This window comes from Nerophis ophidion, linkage group LG06 (genome assembly GCF_033978795.1).
Source record: "Nerophis ophidion isolate RoL-2023_Sa linkage group LG06, RoL_Noph_v1.0, whole genome shotgun sequence".
Classification (NCBI taxonomy): Eukaryota; Metazoa; Chordata; class Actinopteri; order Syngnathiformes; family Syngnathidae; genus Nerophis; species Nerophis ophidion.
Window position 1 is genome coordinate 15,552,952 of NC_084616.1, and position 24,237 is coordinate 15,577,188.

Consider the following 24,237-nt stretch of genomic DNA (forward strand, 5'->3'; position numbering starts at 1 on the left):
GGCTCAGGAACACTTCAGAAAACCACAGTCACTAAATACAGTTGGTCGCTACATCTGTTAGTGCAAGTTAAAGCTCTACTATGCAAAGCGAAAGCCATTTATCAACAACATCCAGAAACGCCGCCGGGTTCTCTGGGCCAGAGATCATCTAAGATGGACTGATGCAAAGTGGAAAAGTGTTCTGTGGTCTGACGAGTCCACATTTCAAATTGTTTTTGGAAATATTCGACATTGTGTCATCCGGACCAAAGGGGAAGCGAACCATCCAGACTGTTATCGACGCAAAGTTAAAAAGCCAGCATCTGTGATGGTATGGGGATGCATTAGTGCCCAAGGCATGGGTAACTTACACATCTGTGAAGGCACCATTAATGCTGGAAGGTATATACAGTTTTCAGAACAACATATGCTGCCATCTAAGCGCCATTTTTTTCATGACAGCGGAGATCACCGGACTGTTGATCGAATGAAGCTCTACATAAAACGAAAATGGGAAATAAATCCACTTTCAAAACTTCAACATTTAGTTTCCTCAGGTCCCAAACGTTTATTGAGTGTTGTTAAAAGAAAAGGTGATGTAACACAGTGGTGAACATGCCCTTTCCCAACTACTTTGGCACATGTTGCAGCCATGAAATTCTAATTTAATTATTATTTGCAAAAAATAAATAAAGTTTATGAGTTTGAACATCAAATATGTTGTCTTTGTAGCATATTCAACTGAATATGGGTTGAAAAGGATTTGCAAATTAATTGTATTCAGTTTATATTTACATTCAACACAATTTACCAACTGATATGAATTTTTTTTAACAAAAATTAGGATAAGGAGATAGTTTAAATATTGTGTTGATAATGTTCAACTTTTAATATCACTCACCACATGTAACATGTATAGTTAATACATTCATTCAATGTAACTCATGGATGATGGGTATCTACACATTTTTAGTTGTCAGCACGATTTTGTTTGTACAAACCTTGGGTCCAGGCAGGCCTTCCCCTGGTGGGCCCCTCATGCCCGGTGGCCCCCTGGGACCTTCAACGCCCTGTAAAAGTGGCAGTTATTATTTACATTAGTAATACCTTATGGGTAAAAGTGGCATGGTGTTTTATTCCTTGCCTTCTCGCCCTGGATGCCCGCACCTGGCAGGCCGAGGAGCCCTGCAGGACCCGAAGGGCCCAACTCGCCCTGTAATGACACCGGCATGTGCATGTCAGTAGAAACCCCACTTTTACTCCATTACATTAGGAAGAAGTGATCATTTATTTTTTCGGCAAAACCTAGTGGTCATAAAAAAAATCCTGAAATTAGGCTCATGATGCACACACGTTTGTTACTTGATACTTTTTAATATGCTTCTGCCTTGTAAGTAATTTGCAACCATAATTACTTCACTTATTCCGTATACCTAGTAAGGATGGGTACCGTTCACATTTGAACCGATACGGTACCGATTCCTAGGTGCCGGGAATCGGTACCGTATCGGTTCAAATGTGAACTGTACTGTCACGCCAAATTTCTTCCCCCTACAAAAAACTTTCCCCTCGGAAGACATTTGGCGTGACAGCCCCTCTAATGCCTGAAGGACCCCAATGAGGGTGGAAGGACCTTAAAGCAGCCCACACAGCTGCCTGTTTTAAAAGCATTATAATTGGCTGATTGTCATTGGTGAAGAAAAAATGTTAGCATTCCAGCATGCTAACCTTTCAAGCTATTTTTGCTTCGCTAATTTTGCAGCTGTAACCCTTAAGAGTCATATAACTTGGTATTATCACGGACTCATTGGGGTCCTTCAGGCATTAGAGGGGCTGTCACGCCAAATGTCTTCCGGGGGGAAGGTTTTTGTAGGGAGGAAGAAATTTGGCGTGACAATACCCATCCTTAAAAGTACACATTTTCAGTACTATTCTGTGAGAATAAATAGTCATTGTTTTTGATAAGAAAATAAAAAAATTTTATTCGTTGTGGCTTGTGCAGCCCTTTGAGACGCTTTATGATTAAGGGCCACATAAATAAAGTTTGGACTTGCAACATTGCAGTTGCAAGTCCAAGACGTTAGGCGGCAGTTGAGTATAGTTTATGGTACGTTGGCTATACAGTTCAGTCTTTGCTGAATCTAGTCTTCTGTTGCGCCCTACAAAGTTTTAACACTGCAAGTATTGTACTTATTACACACCAGCTACTTGACTGCAATGTGCATCTTATTAGTTATGCAAGATTTTATTTAGTCCTATTTACTATATATGTTTTTTACGGATGGGTACCGTTCACATTCGAACCGATACGGTACCGATTCCTAGGTGCCGGGAATCGGTACCGTATCGGTTCAAATGTGAACGGTACCCATCTTTAAAAGTACAAATTTTCAGTACTATTGTGTGAGAAGAAATAGTCATTGTTTTTGATAAGAAAATCTATTTTTTTATTTGTTGTGGCTTGTGCAGCCCTTTGAGACGCTTGTGATTAAGGGCCACATAAATAAAGTTTGGACTTACAACATTACAGTTGCAAGTCCAAGACGTTAGGCGGCAGTAGAGTATAGTTTATGGTACGTTGGCTATACAGTTCAGTCTTTGCCGAATCTAGTCTTCAGTTGTGCCCTACAAAGTGTTAATACTGCAAGTATTGAACTTATTACACACCAGCTACTTGATTGCAACGTGCATCTTATTAGTTATGCAAGATTTTATTTAGTTCTATTTATTTTATATATTTCTTTTTTTATCTTCATATGTTTATATGTATATATATATATATATATATATATATATATATATATATATATATATATATATACATATAAACATATGAAGATAAAAAAAGAAATATATATATATATATATATATATATACAGAATGTACATACATACATATGTACATACATATATATATATATATATATATATATATATAAATATGTATACATATATTTATATATATATACACATACATATATATGTATATATATATATATATATATATATATATATATATATAAACATTCTAACTAGTATGCAATTCATTGCATTTATTTTATGTATGAAAAGTGCTTTACAAATAAGGTTTGATTGATTGATCCGAGTTGTAGTTTTCATGAAAAAATATAGAGGTGTTGAAATTGCCATGTAAAATCGCTAATGCTAATCAGTAGCATGTCAATATCTATGCCAACGTACATTAGCATCACGTTAGCCTACATTTTTGGGGAAAAGTTGATTTCTTCGTTGCCATTGAAAATTGCAACATGACCTAGAGGTGGTTTGGCTGAGTCTGCTCTCAGTTCTGCTGGAGTGATCGGCAAATGCCGAAACTTGGCACCGTTTACTGTAGTTTTACGGGAATCGGCGCCCAGATGTAAGACCGCGGGATTTGGTCGGTGCCCCCCCAAAAAAAGGACCAATGTTGGCAATGTCTAGCTTGTGCGATATTGTGTGCTTAGCTGTTGTGTAGCTGCTAACTCCTAGTAGCCTGTCGCCTACCATGTTTACGTTTTCATAAATGACTTGACTAATATATTGGACATTTTATATGCGGCACCATATAGACCACAGGTGTCTAATTCAAGGCCCGGGGTCCAGATGTGGCCCACCACTTCATTTTGTTTGGCCCTTGAAAGCCTGGAAATAATATGTATCAGTAAAGTACTGTAACTTTTCTTACTAAATGTATTCTTTCTTTCTATTTTGGGAGGAAATTATTTTTTTTATTCCATTTAATCGCAAATTATGTTCACTTACATATTGTCTAATTATGGAAAAATATATTATCAAAGCATTTTTAAAACATAAATAAATAATAATAATGATTCCAAAGCAAGTTTTGCATCAAATTGTGCAAAGTAAAAGTAGCAATAGATTTCATGGTCAAATTGTGAAATTTACTGTGGTTTTTAAAGCATTTTTTTCTCTAAATTAATAGAACAGTACTTTTTTTTTTTTTTACTGTAATAAACTATGGTGCCGTTTTGGCATTTACAGTAACACACCGAAAAATCCACAGTTGTTGATTTGCATTAAAAAACAAACAAAAAAAACAAAAAAAACTTGCAGCCAAAATGTTACTGTAAAATTAATTTATTTTTTATTTACAGTTAAAAAAAGTAATGTTAATTTTACAGTAAACATTTTTATTTTCCCATAAATACAGCAGTACGGTTTTTCCATCCATCCATCCATTTTTCTACCTCTTGTCCCTTTTGGGATCGTTGGGGGTGCTGGAGCCTATCTCAGCTGCATTCTGTCATGTCTGTCTGATCTTGTTCATTTTAGTTATGTTCTGTTTCGTTTTTGACTCCATTAGTTCCTGATTTTGCGCACCCTGGTTTGTTGTAGTTTCCATGACAACAATTAGTTTTCACCTGTCACACACCTGGTTCATTTGGACTCATGCACCTGTTAATCACCACAGTATCATTTAAGCCTTTAGTTGCCAGGCAGTCAGCCTGGCGACATCACCCTCTATCATCCTCTACACACCCTTGCTCCATGCTGATGACCCATGCTCTTTTCTCGTTCCCCGTAATTTTTACTATTCATACCATAGTTTGCAAGTTATGTTTTATGTCCATAGTTTGTTGTAGTAATAGTTTTGTTTCATAGCCAAGTTTTTGTACCTCTTCTGTGAGCGCCTTTTGTTTGTTCCTTTATTGAGTTCGGATTAAAATATGGCATTACCTTCACATATTTGCACCTCGGGAAAACAAACCACACCAAAGTCCACGCCTAGACACATTCGGGCGGAAGGCGGGGTACACCCTGGACAAGTCGCCACCTCATCGCAGGTACTGTTTTTCCATTTACAGTAATATACACTCCATTTGGAGATAAAATTATTGCAATTTAGCATATTTCTGATCATGTTCATTTTAGTTATGTTCTGTTTTGTTTTTTACTCCATTAGTTCCTGTTTTTGCGCAACCTGGTTTGTTGTAGTTTCCATGACAACAATTAGTTTCCACCTGTCATGTCACGCACCTGGTTCATTTGGACTCATGCGCCTGTTAATCACCACAGTATCATTTAAGCCTGTATTTGCCAGGCAGTTAGCCTGGCGACATCACCCTCAATCATCCTCTACGTACCCTTGCTCCATGCTGATGACCCATGCTCTTTTCTCGTTCCCCGTAATTTTTATTATTCATACTATAGTTTGCAAGTTATGTTTTACGTCCATAGTTTGTTGTAGTAATAGTTTTGTTTCATAGCCAAGTTTTTGTACCTCCTCTGTGAGCGCCTTTTGTTCGTTACTTTTTTGAGTTCAGATTAAAATCTGGCGTTACCACCCTGGACAAGTCACCACCTCATCGCAGGTACTGTTTTTCCATTTACAGTAATATACACTCCATTTGGAGATAAAATTATTGCAATTTAGCATATTTTTTTTTACATTTTAGTTTTAAAAAATCTAATAAAACGGTGTAATAATAGTATTCACTGTTAGGAGCGGCCCTCTGGGGCCAAACATAACTGCGACGTGGCCCTCAGTGAAAACCACTTTGACGCATCTGATATAGACTGATACATGTTTTGTTGCTGATATGGCACCAAAATTGAAGCAGGATTAGTTTTTTTGAGCACATTAGAAGAAATCCGATATCAAAAGTTTGAGTTGTCTCACTGTAAATATCGTCATTGGAAAGCTGATAAATTAGGTTTGGCATTAACGGTAACTTTCCCACATTCGTCAGCCTCAAACGGTGGACACGCCCACAGACTCTTGATGTTCCCACAACAATTTTATCTCCATGCCTTTGAGACTACGGCTTATTTATGGCCTCTTCTCCTCTTTACTGTACCTTGTCTCCTTTCATTCCAATACCCGCCAGTCCTCTGGGGCCCCGGGGCCCCTCCAGGCCTCGCTCCCCCTGTGAACAATGACAAAGAAGTTACTCAACGGGTGGACATAAAAAAAAAAGGGCGAAGATACAGTCGTCGCTTACTTGGCGTGCTAAATACAAACCCAGTTTCCATATGAGTTGGGAAATTGTGTTGAATGTAAATAAATATAAACAGAATACAATGATATGCAAATAATTTTCAACCCATATTTAGTTGAATATGCTACAAAGACAACATATTTGATGTTAAAACTGATAAACATTTTTTTTTTTGCAAATAATCATTAACTTTAGAATTTGATGCCAGCAACACGTGATAAAGAAGTTGGGAAAGGTGGCATTAAATACTGATAAAGTCGAGGAATGCTCATCAAACACTTATTCGGAACATCCCACAGTTGTGCAGGCTAATTGGGAAAAAGTGGGTGCCATGATTGGGTATAAAAGCAGCTTCCATGAAATGCTAAGTAATTCACAAACAAGGATGGGGCGAGGGTCACCAATTTGTAAGCAAATTGTCAAACAGTTTTAGAACAACATTTCCCAACGAGCTACTGCAAAGAATTTAGGGATTTTACCATCTACGGTCCGTAAAATCATCAAAAGGTTCCGAGAATCTGGAAAAAAATCACTGCACGTAAGCGATGATATTACGGACCTTTGATCCCTCAGGCGGTACTGCATCAAAAACCGACATCAGTGTGTAAAGGATATCACCACATGGGCTCAGGAACACTTCATAAAACCACTGTCAATAACCACAGTTGGTCGCTACATCTGTAAGTGCAAGTTATAACTCTACTATGCAAAGCGAAAGCCATTTATCAACAACACCTAGGAACGCCGCCGGCTTCGTTGGGCACCGAGCTCATCTAAGATGGACTGATGCAAAGTGGAAAAGTGTTCTGTTGTCTGACAAGTCCACTTTTCAAATTATATTTGGAAACTGTGGACGTGGTGGCCTTCCGGAACAAAGAGGAAAATAACCATCCGGATTGTTATAGGCGCAAAGTTCAAAAGCCAGCATCTGTGATGGTATGGGGGTGTATTAGTGCCCAAGGTATGGGTAACTTACACATATGTGAAGGTACCATTAAGGCTGCAAGGTCCATACAGGTTTTGGAACAATATATGTTGTCATCCAAGCAACGTTATCATGGACGCCCCTGCTTATTTCAGCAAAACAATGCCAAACCACGTGTTACAACAGCGTGGCTTCGTCGTAAAAGAGTGTGGGTACTTTCCATCAAGCATTAGTTTCCTCATTTCCCAAACGTTTATTGAGTGTTGTTAAAAGAAATGGTGATGTAACACAGTGGTGAACATGCCCTTTCCCAACTACTTTGGCACGTGATGCAGCCATGAAATTCTAAGTTAATTTTTATTTGCAAAAAAAAAAAAAAAAGTTTATGAGTTTTAACTTCAAATATCTTGTCCTTGTAGTGCATTTAATTGAATATGGGTTGAAAAGGATTTGAAAATCATTGTATTCTGTTTATATTTACATCCAACACAATTTCCCAACTCATATGGAAACGGGGTTTGTAAGACGCTCTCACCTGAGGCTCTAATGGGAGGTGGGAGGGAACGATAATTCGTCCTCGGCAGCTTGTCCAGACACGTCACAAGCTTTAATTTGATTCGGGCGCCACATTGAGAGAAAAAAATGTGTGTGGGGGGCCAACAATGCGTATGTATGTATAAATGATATATGTAAAAACATATAAAAAGGTGTAGAGGTTTTCACAAAGTGAAACAAATAAACATGTAATGTGCAGATGTTTTCACAAAAGGTGGGGGAAAAAAACTAAAAACGTGTAGATATTTTCACAAGATGAGAAGAAATATACAAACATTTAAAATGTGTAGATACATTTACAAACTGAGAGAAACTTTAAAAAACTGTAAAAATGTGTAGATCTTTTCACAAAGTAAGAAAATTATGTGAAAATGTGCAAGTATTTCACAAAGTGAGAAAGATTTTTTTAAAAATTGGTAAAAATGTGTAGATTTTATCACAAAAGGAGGAAAACTGAAAATGTGTAGGTATTTTCACAAAATGAGAAAAAAATAAAAAATGTATAGATATTTTTACAAAATAAGAAAAAAAATGTACAGCTGTAAAAATCTGTCGATATTTTCACAAAATTAGATGAAAAAGATTTTTACCGTACAAATGTGTAGATATTTTCTTAAAGTAATAAAAAAAACTGGCAAAAATAAGTATATGTTTTCAACTGAAAAGCGCTATACAAGTACAACCCATTTATTTATTTATTTATTTTATTTAAAAGATGAGAAAAAAAAATAAACATAAAAATCTGCAAATGTTTTCACAAGGTGAAACAAAAAAAACATTTTTATAGTTTTTTACTGAATGGGACACCAAAAATGTCCATTAAAACAAAGAAAGTGCGATCTACAATGTTAACTATGAACAATAAAACACTGAATATTAACAACATATGAACATCTTTTACTTCTCAGACCGAGCAAAACACGACAAAAATGTACCAAACAGCAAAATATAAATGCAAAAGGTAATAAAAACAAACAATATGATATATTATCACATACAAATCTGGAATTTTGCAGTTTTTTTACTGAATGGGACACCGAAAATGTACATTAAAATAAGGAAAGTGGGATTTACAAGATTAACGATGAAGAATAAAACACTGAATATTAACAACATATGAACATCTTTTACTTCTCAGACCAAACAAAACACAACAACAATGTGAAAAAAACAGCGAAATATGAATGCAAAGTGTAATAAACACCTACAATATGATATATTATCACATAAAAATGTGAAATTTTGCCGTTTTTTTTTTTTACTGAATGGGACACCAAAAATGTCCATTAAAAAAAAGAAAGTGGGATCTATAATATTAACTATGAACAATAAAATACTGAATATTAACAACATTTGAACGTCTTTTACTTCTTAGACCAAGCAAAACACAAGAAGAATGTAACAAACAGCAAAATATGAATGCAAAGGCTAATAATCACCTACAATATGATATATTATCACATAAAAATCTGGAATTTTGCATTTTTTTTACTGAATGGGACACCGAAAATATACATTAAAATAAGGAAAGTGGGATTTACAAGATTAACGATGAAGAATAAAACACTGAATATTAACAACATATGAACATCTTTTACTTCTCAGACCAAACAAAACACAACAACAATGTGAAAAAAACAGCGAAATATGAATGCAAAGTGTAATAAACACCTTCAATATGATATATTATCACATAAAAATGTGAAATTTTGCCGTTTTTTTTTTTTTACTGAATGGGACACCAAAAATGTCCATTAAAAAAAAGAAAGTGGGATCTATAATATTAACTATGAACAATAAAATACTGAATATTAACAACATTTGAACGTCTTTTACTTCTTAGACCAAGCAAAACACAACAACAATGTGAAAAAAACAGCAAAATATGAATGCAAAGGCTAATAATCACCTACAATATGATATATTATCACATAAAAATGTGAAATTTTGCCGTTTTTTTTTTTTTACTGAATGGGACACCAAAAATGTCCATTAAAAAAAAGAAAGTGGGATCTATAATATTAACTATGAACAATAAAATACTGAATATTAACAACATTTGAACGTCTTTTACTTCTTAGACCAAGCAAAACACAACAACAATGTGAAAAAAACAGCAAAATATGAATGCAAAGGCTAATAATCACCTACAATATGATATATTATCACATAAAAATCTGGAATTTTGCATTTTTTTTACTGAATGGGACACCAAAAATATACATTAAAATAAGGAAAGTGGGATTTACAAGATTAACGATGAAGAATAAAACACTGAATATTAACAACATATGAACATCTTTTACTTCTCAGACCAAACAAAACACAACAACAATGTGAAAAAAACAGCAAAATATGAATGCAAAGTGTAATAAACACCTACAATATGATATATTATCACATAAAAATTTGAAATTTTGCCGTTTTTTTTTACTGAATGTGACACCAAAAATGTCCATTAAAAAAAAGAAAGTGGGATCCATAATATTAACTATGAACAATAAAATACTGAATATTAACAACATTTGAATGTCTTTTACTTCTTAGACCAAGCAAAACACAAGAAAAATGTAACAAACAGCAAAATATGAATGCAAAGGGTAATAATCACCTACAATATGATATATTATCACATAAAAATCTGGAATTTTGGAGTTTTTTTTCTGAATAGGACACAAAAAATGTCCATTAAAACAAAGAAAGTGGGATCTACAATGTTAACTATGAACAATAAAACACTGAATATTAACAACATATGAACATCTTTTACTTCTCAGACCGAGCAAAACATGACAAAAATGTACCAAACAGCAAAATATAAATCCAAAGGGTAATAAACAAACAATATGATATATTATCACTTTTATGCATAAATTTGTTGTAAAAATCTGCTTCCGCATCTGTTTCTGAGATGGCTGCTGTGAAAACAAACCCCGCCCACTCTGCTTTGTCCCTGGTCTGAGCTGCTGTGAAGTAGATTACTGTAAAAACTACCATAAAACGCAAAAGCGCAGATTTCGACCATTGAAATACTTTCTATAGTTCACGACTTACAGTCATTTAAAATCAGCACTGCACATCATAATGGCGGCGACAGTTTAGACCAGGGGTCACCAACGCGGTGCCCGCGGGCACCAGGTCGCCCATAAAGATCAGATGAGTCGCCCGCTTGCCTGTTCTAAAAATAGATCAAATAGCAGCACTTACCAGTGAACTGCCTCTATATTTTAAATTGTATTTATTTACTAGTAAGCTGGTCTCGCTTTGCTCGACATTTTTAATTCTAAGAGAGACAAAACTCAAATAGAATTTGAAAATCCACGAAAATATTTTAAAGCGTTAGTCTTCACTTGTTTAAATACATTCATTAAATTATTTACTTTGCTTCTTATAACTTTCAGAAAGACAATTTTAGATAAAAAATACAACTTTAAAAAGGATTTTGGGATTTTTAAACACATATACCTTTTTACCTTTTAAATTCCTTCCTCTTCTTTCCTGACAATTTAAATCGATGTTCAAGTAAATCATTTTTTTTTAATTGTAAAGAAGAATAAATACATTTTAATTTAATTCTTCATTTTCGCTTCTGTTTTTTCGACGAAGAATATTTGTCTAATATCTCTTCAAACTTATTATGATAAAAATTCAAAAAAATGATTCTGGAAAATCTAGAAAATCTGTAGAATCAAATTTAAATCTTATTTCAAAGTCTTTTGAATTTCTTTTAAAATTTTTGTTCTGGAAAATCTAGAAGAAATAATGATATGCCTTTGTTAGAAATATAGCTTGATCCAATTTGTTATATATCCTAACAAAGTGCAGATTGGATTTTAACCTATTTAAAAATGGTCATCAAAATCCTAAAATTAATCTTAATCAGGAAAAATTACTACTGATATTCCATCAATTATTTTTTTTATTTTTTCAAAAAGATTCGAATTAGCTAGTTTTTCTCTTCCTTTTTTTCGGTTGAATTTTGAATTTTAAAGAGTCGAAATTGAAGATAAACTATGTTTCAAAATTGAATCTTCATTTATTTGGTGTTTTCTCCTCTTTTAAACCGTTCAATTAAGTGTTTTTTCCATTATTTATTCTCTACAAAAAACCTTACGTAAAAGGAAACAAAAAGTACGTCTGAATGACAGACAGAAATACCCTTTTTTTTATATATATATATATATAGATTTATTTATTAAAGATAAATTGAGCAAATTGGCTATTTCTGGCAATTTATTTAAGTGTGTATCAAACTGGTAGCCCTTTGCATTAATCAGTACCCAAAAAGTAGCCCTTTGTTTCAAAAAGGTTGGTGACCCCTGGTTTAGATGTTAAAGGTCTAAAAAAATTGATGTAGAAAAGTCCGGCGGGCCGGATTTAAAATTTTAATGTGGGCCTTATTTTGCCTAGATCTGCTTTAGAGTGGGAAGGCCATCTAACAAGCGCTGACCTGGGATCTTACGAAGCATCTGTTAGGAAAATGAGTGGCCTATTTTAGTGGCATGAAGTCTCATCACTTCTTCTCGCTTGCATGCTTTGCTTCCGTCAGCACAATCAACGGCCGTGCCCTCTAACTATAAATGAACAGACGGGCCCCCGCATAATTATCACCTGTGAACCTACAAACCCCGTTTCCATATGAGTTGGGAAATTGTGTTAGATGTAAATATAAACAAATACAATGATTTGCAAGTCATTTTCAACCCATATTCAGTTGAATGCACTACAAAGACAACATATTTGATGTTCTAACTCATAAACTTTTTTTTTTTTTGCAAATAATAATTAACTTAGAATTTCATGGCTGCAACACGTGCCAAAGTAGTTAGGAAAGGGCATGTTCACCACTGTGTTACATCACCTTTTCTTTTAACAACACTCAATAAACGTTTGGGAACTGAGGAAACTAATTGTTGAAGTTTTGAAAGTGGAATTCTTTACCATTCTTGCTCGATGTGCTTGTCGTATTTTACGCTTCATAATGCGCCACACATTTTCGATGGGAGACACGTCTGGACTGCAGGCAGGCCAGGAAAGTATCCGCACTCTTTTACTACGAAGCCACGCTGTTGTAACACGTGGCTTGGCATTGTTTTGCTGAAATAAGCAGGGGCGTCCATGATAACGTTGCTTGGATGACAACACATGTTGCTCCAAAACCTGTATGGACCATGGTGCCTTCACAGATGTGTAAGTTACCCATGCCTTGGGCACTAATACACCCCCATACCATCACAGATGCTGGCTTTTGAACTTTTCGCCTATAATAATCCGGATGGTTATTTTCCTCTTTGTTCCGGAGGACACCACATCCACAGTTTCCAAATATAATTTGAAATGGGGACTCGTCAGACCACAGAACACTTTCCGGCTTTGCATCAGTCCATCTTAGATGAGCTCGGGCCCAGCAAAGCCGGCGGCGTTCCTGGGTGTTCTTGATAAATGGCTTTGGCTTTGCATAGTAGAGTTTTAACTTGAACTTACAGATGTAGCGACCAACTGTAGTTACTGACAGTGGTTTTATGAAGTGTTCCTCAGCACATGTGGTGATATCCTTTACACACTGATGCCGGTTTTTGATGCAGTACCGCCTGAGCGATCAAAGGTCCATAATATCGTGCAGTGATTTCTCCAGATTCTCTGAACCTTTTGATGATTTTTACAGACCGTAGATGTTAAAATCCCTAAATTCCTTGCAATAGCTTGTTGAGAAATGTTGTTCTAAAACTGTTCGACAATTTGCTTACAAAGTGGTGACCCTCACCCCATCCTTTTTTGTGAATTACTTAGCATTTCATGGAAGCTGTTTTTATACCCAATCATGTCACCCACCTGTTCCCAATTAGCTTGGAGACATGTGGGATGCTCCAAATAAGTGTTTGATGAGCATTCCTCAACTTTATCAGTATTTTTTGCCACCTTTCCCAACTTCTTTGTCACGTGTTGCTGGCATCAAATTCTAAAGTTAGTGATTACTTGCAAAAAAAAATGTTTATGAGTTTGAACATCAAATATGTTGTCTTTGTAGCATATTCAACTGAATATGGGTTGAAAAGGATTTGCAAATCATTGTATTCCGTTTATATTTACATCTGACATAATTTCCCAACTCATATGGAAACAGGGTCTGTATTTGAATGTGGGTCTTGTGTGTCGGCATACCCACCTTTGGGCCAGGGAGGCCTTCTCCTAGAGGCCCCCGCTCTCCTTGGACCCCCTGTGGCCCTTGAGGCCCCTGAATAAAACAATTCAAAAGAGCGCAGTCAATGACTTGATGACATGTAAGCGTGTGGAATGTCATTGGAAAGGTCGTAATTAAATCCCCAGTCTGGATTAGGTGGGGATAGAAGATGGTTTACCGTTAACGCCCGTCACCTTAAAGGGGAACTGCATTTTTCTTAGTTCGCCTATTATTCACGATCCTTATGTAAGACAAGAACACATGTGTTTTTTAGGGGCTTTTTTTCCATTCTGAGTCGTAAAATATGGCAAGTAGGAGGTGGCTAACGATGCAGCTAGCTATTTTGCCTCTAAAGCCCTATAAAAAAAAAAATCCATAAACCGACAACAATACTCCAATTACATTTTGTGGCCCTAATGCAGCTGAGATAAGCTTCAGCACCACCCGCAACTCCAAAAGGGACAAGTGGTAGAAAATGGATGGACCTGTATATTAATATGTATTCCATTCATTTTCTAGATAATCTTATGTATCTCACCATATGAAAAAAAGCTTACTTCTCTAATTGTCATTTACAAAACCAATCAACGTTACTACATGACATATATACTTACATCATGTATGTATTACATGTTATTATGAATGTTACTAGATACTACATATACACTTACATCATGTATGTATTACATGTTATTATGAATGTATACTTACATCATGTATATATTACATGTTTTTATGAATGTTACTACACTACATATATATTTACATCATGTATATACTACATGTTATTATGAATGTTACTAGATACTACATATATACTTACATCATGCATATATTACATGTTATTATGAATGTTAATACACTACATATATACTTAAATCATGTATATATTACATATTATGAATGTTACTAAAAAATGACTAATGATCTATTGCTAACGATGGATTCTGATGAGTCATCTATGTTGCTGCTCCTCGATCTTAGCGCTGCTTTCGATACCGTCGATCATAATATTTTATTAGAACGTATCAAAACACGAATTGGTATGTCAGACTTAGCCCTGTCTTGGTTTAACTCTTATCTTACTGATAGGATGCAGTGTGTCTCCCATAACAATGTGACCTCGGACTACGTTAAGGTAACGTGTGGAGTTCCCCAGGGTTCGGTCCTTGGCCCTGCACTCTTCAGCATCTACATGCTGCCGCTAGGTGACATCATACGCAAATACGGTGTTAGCTTTCACTGTTATGCTGATGACACCCAACTCTACATGCCCCTAAAGCTGACCAACACGCCGGATTGTAGTCAGCTGGAGGCGTGTCTTAATGAAATTAAACAATGGATGTCCGCTAACTTTTTGCAACTCAACGCCAAAAAAACAGAAATGCTGATTATCAGTCCTGCTAGACACCGAACTCTATTTAATAATACAACTCTAACATTTGACAACCAAACAATTAAACAAGGCGACACGGTAAAGAATCTGGGTATTATCTTCGACCCAACTCTCTCCTTTGAGGCACACATTAAAAGCGTTACTAAAACGGCCTTCTTTCATCTCCGTAATATCGCTAAAATTCGCTCCATTCTGTCCACTAAAGACGCTGAGATCATTATCCATGCGTTTGTTACGTCTCGCCTCGACTACTGTAACGTATTATTTTCGGGTCTCCCCATGTCTAGCATTAAAAGATTACAGTTGGTACAAAATGCGGCTGCTAGACTTTTGACAAGAACAAGAAAGTTTGATCACATTACGCCTGTACTGGCTCACCTGCACTGGCTTCCTGTGCACTTAAGATGTGACTTTAAGGTTTTACTACTTACGTATAAAATACTACACGGTCTAGCTCCATCCTATCTTGCCGATTGTATTGTACCATATGTCCCGGCAAGAAATCTGCGTTCAAAGGACTCCGGCTTGTTAGTGATTCCCAAAAGCCCAAAAAAAGTCTGCGGGCTATAGAGCGTTTTCCGTTCGGGCTCCAGTACTCTGGAATGCCCTCCCGGTAACAGTTCGAGATGCCACCTCAGTAGAAGCATTTAAGTCTCACCTTAAAACTCATTTGTATACTCTAGCCTTTAAATAGACTCCCTTGTTAGACCAGTTGATCTGCTGTTTCTTTTCTTTTTCTTCTATGTCCCACTCTACCCTGTGGAGGGGGTCCGGTCCGATCCGGTGGCCATGTACTGCTTGCCTGTGTATCGGCTGGGGACATCTCTGCGCTGCTGATCCGCCTCCGCTTGGGATGGTTTCCTGCTGGCTCCGCTGTGAACGGGATTCTCGCTGCTGTGTTGGATCCGCTTTGGACTGGACTCTCGCGACTGTGTTGGATCCATTGTGGATTGAACTTTCACAGTATCATGTTAGACCCGCTCGACATCCATTGCTTTCCTCCTCTCTAAGGTTCTCATAGTCATTATTGTCACCGACGTCCCACTGGGTCATTATTGTCACCGATGTCCCACTGGGTGTGAGTTTTCCTTGCCCTTATGTGGGCCTACCGAGGATGTCGTGGTGGTTTGTGCAGCCCTTTGAGACACTAGTGATTTAGGGCTATATAAGTAAACATTGATTGATTGATTGATTGATGTTATTATGAATGTTACTAGATACTACATATATACTTGCAGCATGTATGTATTACATGTTATTATAAAGGTTACTACATGACATATATACTTACATCATGTATATATTACAAGTTATTATGAATGCTACTACATTACATATATACTTACATCATGTATATATTACATGTTATTATGAATGATACTAGATACTACATATATACTTACAGCATGTATATATATTACATGTTATTATGAATGTTACTAAATTAAATATATAATTAAATCATGTATATATTACATGTTATTATGAATCTTACTAGATGCTACATATATACTAACATCATGTATATATTACATGTTATTATAAATGTTACTACATTACATATATACTTACATCATGTATATATTACATGTTATTATGAATGTTACTACATTACATATATACTTATATCATGTATATATTACATGTTATTATGAATGTTACTACATTACGTATATACTTATATCATGTAAATATTACGTTAGTATGAATTTTATTATATTTAAAAAAAAATTTGATAAAGATTATTTATTTATGTACTATTTGTTTACTTACTATGGTATATTATTTATTTATACACTGTTCTGTTGCAGAGAACCAGGAAATGGGATAACATTGCTATGATATGAAAAGGGGTGGGATTAAATAAGCTCTGCTTCTTCCCACTCCTTTTCGGGCGTTCCGTAAAAAACAACTGGAAATATTTAATGCATTACATTGTATCGTATGCACGTGGGAAATGCAGCGAAACTGAAACTGAACATGTACACCTCTCAGCAAAAGTGCTTTATAGGCAAAATAGGGAGACTCACATCGGCTCCATTGTTAGCTGACTTTAACTAGCATGCGTTTAGGCTTTAGAATGCATGAAAAAAGAGCAAACCGTATGTGTTCTTGTCTTACAACAAGGGTGCCCACACTTTTTCTGCAGGCTACTTTTCAATAGAGACATTTTTCATACTAACTGGTGGTCCAGGCTCGCCAAGGCCCACTGGACCCGGAACTCCCATTTGACCTTGGGACCCAACATTGCCCTGCAGGGTACAAACACAAATAGCAGTACTTTTGTCAATCCACCACATTAAAACGTCTGCACAGGGAAGCACATGTCCCACTTCAACACTTTGGCACACCTTGCTGTTCTCCAACAGGTGTGCATCAATCAATACCTGCTCTGGTCCGTTGACAATTGGTATGGACATTATGAGACCCAGACCACATCTAACATTTTTCTTGGCAAGGCTTCAAACAGCAGGGAAGGAAAGTGGTTGCGACAGAGACATGAAAAGTAGTTTTTTTTTCCAAATACACCAGCTGTGATTTTTTGTTTAAAAGACGCTTTGATGAGGAGCAATTACAAGGAAAGTAAAAAAAAAAGATGTGTTCAGAAGGTGCGAAAAATTAAAGAATACATATAAAGATGTGTAGATATTTTCAAAAAGTAAGAAAAAAAAAAGAACACACACAAAAGGCCTACCGAAACCCAGCACTACCGACCACGCAGTCTGATAGTTTATGTATCAATGATGAAATATTAACATGGTAACACATGCCAATACGGCCTTTTTAGTTTACTAAATTGCAATTTTAAATTTCGCGCGAAGTATCCTGTTGAAAATGTCGCGGTATGATGACGCGTGCGCGTGACGTCACGGATTGTAGCGGACATGTTGTTCCAGCCCCGATCCCAGCTATAAGTCGTCTGCTTTAATCGCATAATTACACAGTATTCTGGACATCTGTGTTGCTGAATCTTTAGCAATTTGTTCAATTAATAATGGAGACGTCAAAGAAGAAAGCTGTTGGTGGAAAGCGGTGGATTGCGGCCGGCTGTAGCAACACAAACACAGCCGTTGTTTCTTTGTTTACATTCCCTAAAGATGAAGGTGAAGCTTTAATATGGAACAGAGCGGTCAAGCGAACATGTCAACCGGTAGGTTTCGGTGAGAAAATTGTGGTAATAAGTCGGCTCTTACTGTAGACATGAGCGGATAGCTTGCGTCGTTCCTCGTGCACCTGTCAAAGAGGCAGCTGTGGACTCTCTTGCCTCCTCCGACCGACCTCCCCCGAACGTGGGATGCTTCCACCGTGTGGGGGGGGAGCTCAGCCTGGCCCCAACGGCTGCCTTCGCTTCGCCTCGTCGAGAAACGTGGCTTCTCTCAGAGACACTGGCGGTCGCCACACCCCTTCAACTTTAATCATATAATCTCACTAAAACACTAGTAACACAATAAGCAGATAAGTGATTTTCCAGAATTATCCTAGTAAATGTGTCTAATAACATCTGATTCGCTCCCACTGCCCTCGCCTTTTTTTTTCTTCTAGTCCTTCACTCTAACTTTCCTCATCCACAAATCTTTCATCCTCGCTCAAATGAATGGGGAAATCGTCGCTTTCTCGGTCCGAATCGCTCTCGCTGCTGGTGGGCGTGATTGTAAACAATGTGAGGATGTGAGGAGCTCCCACAACCCGTGACGTCACGCGCACATTGTCTGCTACTTCCGGTACAGGCAAGGCTTTTTTATGAGCGACCAAAAGTTGCGAACTTTATCGTGGATGTTCTCTACTAAATCCTTTTAGCAAAAATATGGCAATATCGCGAAATGATCAAGTATGACACATAGAGTGGACCTGCTATCGACCGGTATCAACTCTTGGTTGCCCCCCGGTGGTCTTTAAAAAGACAACATGCACTCTTGTGTCAAATTCACCTTTTGTCCCGGAAGGCCAAACCCAGTTTCCCCTTGGATTCCAGGTGGACCAGGAATTCCTCGTTCCCCCTACGGAAAGAGACACAGTCAGTTGTGATGTCTGGACTCATGTGAGACGTTATGGAAACACGGCCAATATTTATTTATGTTCCAGAAAACTGCACTTAGATGAAGTCAGGAATGCGTGCCCTCCAAGTCACAGTGAGCACAAGAAGGCGTGAAGGAGTGTTTTTCAACATTTTCCTTTGCCCTTGCAGACAAGTCAGGGCAACGCTTACAGGCGCACATTAGTCTGCCTGTCAGACGCATGACAGGCAGACATTCTTTTTAAAAAATAATTACGTAGTTAGGAGTAAGGGAGTTGGGAGGGCATGGCCGGCTCATGGCATAATTGGCGGTTATAAAACAGACGGCGGGTGGGTGAGAACAAAAAGTATTGTAAGGGACGTTCTTCCATTTTCTTGCAAAAGACATGATGACGATGAGCATTCCCGTCTTCAACAAGTCCTTACGGCATCTTCATTGGTTTTTAATGTCAAACAGTGTGTAGAAAAATAGAAAAATAAGTAAAGATGTGTAGATATTTTCAAAAGGTAAGAAAAAACAACATGTAAAAGTGTGTAGATATTTCACAAAGTGAGGAAAATGTTTTAAAACATGTAAAAATGTGTCGATGTTTTCACAAAGTGAGACAAATTAAGAAAAAATGTAAAAGTTCAAATTCAAAAGTTAAAATAGTGTAAAAAAAAGTGTAGATGTTTTCACAAAATGATTAAGAAAAAAAACTGTAAAAACGTGTAATTATTTTCACAAAGTGAGAAAGAAATCTGTAAAAATATGTAGAGGTTTTCACAAGGTGAGAAAAATAGAAAAATATGGAAAGATGTGTAGATATTTTCACAAAGTAAGAAATAAAACATGTAAAAGTGCGTAGATATTTCACAAAGTGAGGAAAAATTTTAAAACATGTAAAAATGTGTCAATGTTTTCACAAAATGAGACGAATTAGGAAAACATGTAAAAATGCGTTGATGTTCTTCACAAAATGGGACAAATTGAAAAGTTAAAATAGTGTAAAAAAAAAGTGTAGATGTTTTCACAAAATGATGAAAAAGAAAAACTGTAAAAATGTGTAAATATTTTCATAGTGGGAAAAAAAATCTAAAAATATGTAGAGGTTTTCACAAGGTGAGAAAAATTGAAAAATATGTAAAGATGTGTATATATTTTCACAAAGTAAGACAAAAACGTGTAGATATTTTTGCAAAGTGAGGAAATTTAAAAAAAAACATGTAAAGATGTTTTCACAAAGTGAGACAAATTAAGAAAACATGTAAAAATATGTCAGTGTTTTTCACAGTGAGACAAATTTAAAAAACTGTAAACATGTGTAGATGTTTTCACAAAAAGAAAACTGTAAAAATGTGTACATTTTAACACAAAGTGAGAAAGAAAACCTTAATGTGTAGATATTATTTCTCAAAGTGAGAAAAAAACTGTAAATATGTGTAGATATTTTCACAAAGTGAGAAAAAACATGTCGATATTTTCATAAAGTGAAAAAAAACTGTAAAAGTGTGTAGATATTTTCACAAAGTGAGAAAAAATGTGTCGATATTTTCACAAAGTGAGAAAAAATGTGTAGATAGTTTCACAAAGAGAGAAAAAAATGTGTGGAGATTTTTTAATAATAATAATAATAGATTCTATTGGTAAAATGCACTTTACATTGAGTAAACAACCTCAAAGTGCTATAGTGTATTTAAAAAAATATATGTTAAAAAAAATAGATAAAAAATAAAAACTAGAACAGCCTAATAGCTAGAACTCGTATGCATCCATCTAAAAAAAAAGTTTTTTTTTTAAAAGGAAGGGTTTTTAAGGCTTTTTTTCTTAAATCATTCACAGTCTGTGGTGCCCTCAGGTGGTCAGGGAGAGCGTTCCACAGACTGGGAGCGGCGAAGCAGAAAGCCCGGTCCCCTATTGTTTGTAGCTTTTTCCTTGGCGGTTTGAGGAGGTTAGCCGGTCCGAAACAGAGATGTAGTGTGGAGGATTTGGGGAGTGAGCAGTTCTTTGAGGTAGAGGGGGGGGCATTTCCACTAGTGGGTTAGTAGGGTGACTTTGTATTCAGCCCCCAGTGGAACAGGAACCCAGTGAAGGGATTTGCAAATCGGTGAGATACAGTCGTATTTCCGCATTCTCATCAGGATCCTATATATGTGTTTGATGAGCATTCCGCAACTTTCTCAGTCCTTTTTGCCACTTTTTGTCGCGATTAATCTCATTTAATTGATAGAAATTTTTTTAATCATTAAGCAGCACGAGTTGTGATCCAGGTCAGTGTTCGTTGTCGTTCCACAAATGTGGTTCCACTCGTCAATCCTCTTCCCAAACACCTAAAAAGTTCTTAAAGCTGATGCACTTCGGACCACTTACTTTTTTACCGGTGACACCTTCGGGTCCGACATCACCGGGAGGTCCAGCCAAGCCCTGGGTGGTGGAAACATGAGAGCGTAGAGTTACGAAAAAAGTTCCCGTAGGTAGAAACCGAATTAAGCGTTTCTTATTTAGCTGAAAATGGACACACTTTGTTTTGTACTACAATGAGCATCAAGAAATATTGTAGTTGGGAAAATACCAAAAGGAGTCAACAGACTCAGCTAGTCGATGCCAGAAAGTCTGATCTCGAACCTGTGATACTAGATAGCTGACTCCAAATTACTTTTTAACTAGCGAGCTTATACGCCTAGTTTCTGGTCTTCTGTCTACTAAAAGACTTTTAACTCGCTAGCTAAGGTTCTTAGCATAGCTTCTGGTCTTATGGCTCCAAAATACTTTTAACTAGTTAGCTAAGGTTATTGACCTAGCTTTTAATATACTGTTCCAAAATACTTTTAACTAGCTAATTTATCCGACTAACTTCTGGTCTTCCGTCTCCAAAATACTTTTAACTAGTTAGCAAAGGTTATTAGCCTAGCATCTGGTCTTCGTGACCACAGAATACTTTTAGCGAACTAGCTAGAGTCATCCGCCTAGTTTCTGGTCTCCTGACTCCAAAATACTTTTAACTAGCTAGTTTATCCGCCTATCTTCTGGTCTACTGACTCCAAATTACTTTTAACTAGCGAGTTTAGATGCCTGGCTTCTAGTCTTCTGTCTCCAAAAGACTTTAACTCGCTAGCGAAGGTTGTCAGCCTAGCTTCTGGTCTTCTGTCTCCAAAATTGTTTTGACTACTTAGCTAAGGTTATCAGCCGAACTTCTGGTCTTCGTGACCTCAAAATACTTTTAACAAACTACCAAGAGTTATCCGCCTAGCGTCTGGTCTCCTGACCCCAAAACACTTTTAACTAGATAGTTTATCCACCTAGCTTCTGGTCTCCTGACCCCAAATTATATTTAACTAGCTAGTTTATCCACCTAGCTTCTTGTCTACTGACCCCCAAATACTTTTAACTAGCTAGTTTTTCCGCCTAGCTTTTGGTCTACTGACTCCAAAATATGTTTAACTAGTTAGCTAAGGTTATCAGCCTATTTTCTGGTCTTTAGATTCCAAAATACTTTTAACAGGCTAGCGAGAGTTATCCGCCTAGCTTCTGGTCTCCTGACCCCAAAATACTTTTAACTAGCTAATTTATCCGCCTAGCTTCTGGTTCCAAAATACTTTTCCCTCATTATCTAAGTTTATCAGTCGAACTTCTGGTCTTCTGGCTCCAAGATACTTTTCACAAGCTAGTTAGAGTTATCCGCCTAATTTATTAAACGTTTAACTAGCTAGTTTATCCGCCTAGCTTCTTGTCTACTGACTCCAAAAGACTTTTAACTAGCTAGTTTATCCGCCTAGTTTCTTGTCTACTGACTCCAAATTACTTTTAAGTAGCGAGCTTATACGCCTATCTTCTAGTCTTCTGTCTCCAAAACACTTAACTCGCTAGCGAAGGTTGTCAGCCTAGCTTCTGGTCTTCTGTCTCCAAAATTGTTTTGAATAGTTAGCTAAGGTTATCTGCCTAACTTCTGGTCTTCGTGACCCCACAATACTTTTAACAACCTAACTAGAGTTATCCGCCTAGCTTCTGGTCTCCTGACCCCAAAACACTTTTAACTAGCTAGTTTATCCACCTAGCTTCTGGTCTCCTGACCCCAAATTATATTTAACTAGCTAGTTTATCCACCTAGCTTCTTGTTTACTGACCCCAAAACACTTTTAACAAGCTAGTTTATCCACATAGCTTCTGGTCTCCTGACCCCAAATTATATATAACTTGCTAGTTTATCCACCTAGCTTCTTGTCTACTGGCCCCCAAATACTTTTAACTAGCTAGTTTTTCCGCCTAGCTTTTGGTCTACTGACTCCAAAATTCGTTTAACTAGCTGGTTTATCCACCCAGCTTCTGGTCTTCCATCTCCAAAATTGTTTTTACTAGTTAGCTAAGATCATCAGCCTAACTTCTGGTCTTCGTGACCCCAAAATAATTTTAACAAACTACCTAGAGTTATCCGCCTAGCTTGTGGTTTTCTGACCCCAAAATACTTTCAACTAGCTAGTTTTTCCGCCTAGCTTGTGGTCTCCTGACCCCAAAATACATTTAACTAGCTAGTTTATCCGCCTAGTTTCTTGTCTACTGACTCCAAAATACTTTTAACTAGTGAGTTTATCCACCTAACTTCTGGTCTTCTGTCTCCAAAATACTTTTAACTTGCTAGAATTATCCACCTGACTTCTGGTCTACTGACCCCAAAATACATTTAACTAGCTAGTTTATCCGCCTAGTTTCTTGTCTACTGACTCCAAAATACTTTTAACTAGCGAGTTTATCAACCTAACTTCTGGTCTTCTGTCTCCAAAATACTTTTAAGTAGTTAGTTAAGGTTATCAGCCTATCTTCTGGTCTTCGTGACCCCAAAAACTTTTAACAAACTAGCTAGAGTCATCAGCCTAGCTTCTGGTCTTCTGTCTCAAAAATACTTTTAACTTGCTGGACTTATCCACCTGACTTCTGGTCTCCTGACCCCGAAATACATTTAACTAGCTAGTTTATCCCCCTATCTTCTGGTCTACTGACTCCAAATTATTTTAACTAGCAAGCTTATACGCCTAGTTTCTAGTCTTCTGTCTCCAAAAGACTTAACTCGTTAGCGAAGGTTGTCAGCCTCGCCACTGGTCTCTTGACCCCAAAATACTTTTAACTAGCTAGTTAATTAGCCAAGCTTCTGGTCTTCTGGTTCCAAAAGACTTTTAACTCGCTAATGAAGGTTATCTGCCTAGCTTCTGGTCTCCTGAACCCAAAATAAATTTAACTAGCTAGTTTATCCA

At 36.8% G+C, this 24,237-nt stretch overlaps 1 protein-coding gene across 1 annotated transcript in view; it reads right to left on the reverse strand.

Moving 5' to 3' along the window:
- The window catches only part of LOC133554252 (collagen alpha-1(XXVIII) chain-like), an 80,123-nt gene that overhangs the window by 31,342 nt on the left and 24,544 nt on the right, over positions 1 to 24,237 (reverse strand). The window contains exons 10-16 of the mRNA XM_061902757.1: positions 21,362 to 21,415; positions 18,926 to 18,994; positions 17,180 to 17,248; positions 13,586 to 13,654; positions 5,799 to 5,867; positions 1,124 to 1,192; positions 981 to 1,049 (exon numbers count right to left, since the gene is read on the reverse strand). Coding sequence (XP_061758741.1) covers positions 981 to 1,049; positions 1,124 to 1,192; positions 5,799 to 5,867; positions 13,586 to 13,654; positions 17,180 to 17,248; positions 18,926 to 18,994; positions 21,362 to 21,415 — 468 coding nt within the window. The remainder of the gene's footprint in view (positions 1 to 980; positions 1,050 to 1,123; positions 1,193 to 5,798; positions 5,868 to 13,585; positions 13,655 to 17,179; positions 17,249 to 18,925; positions 18,995 to 21,361; positions 21,416 to 24,237) is intronic.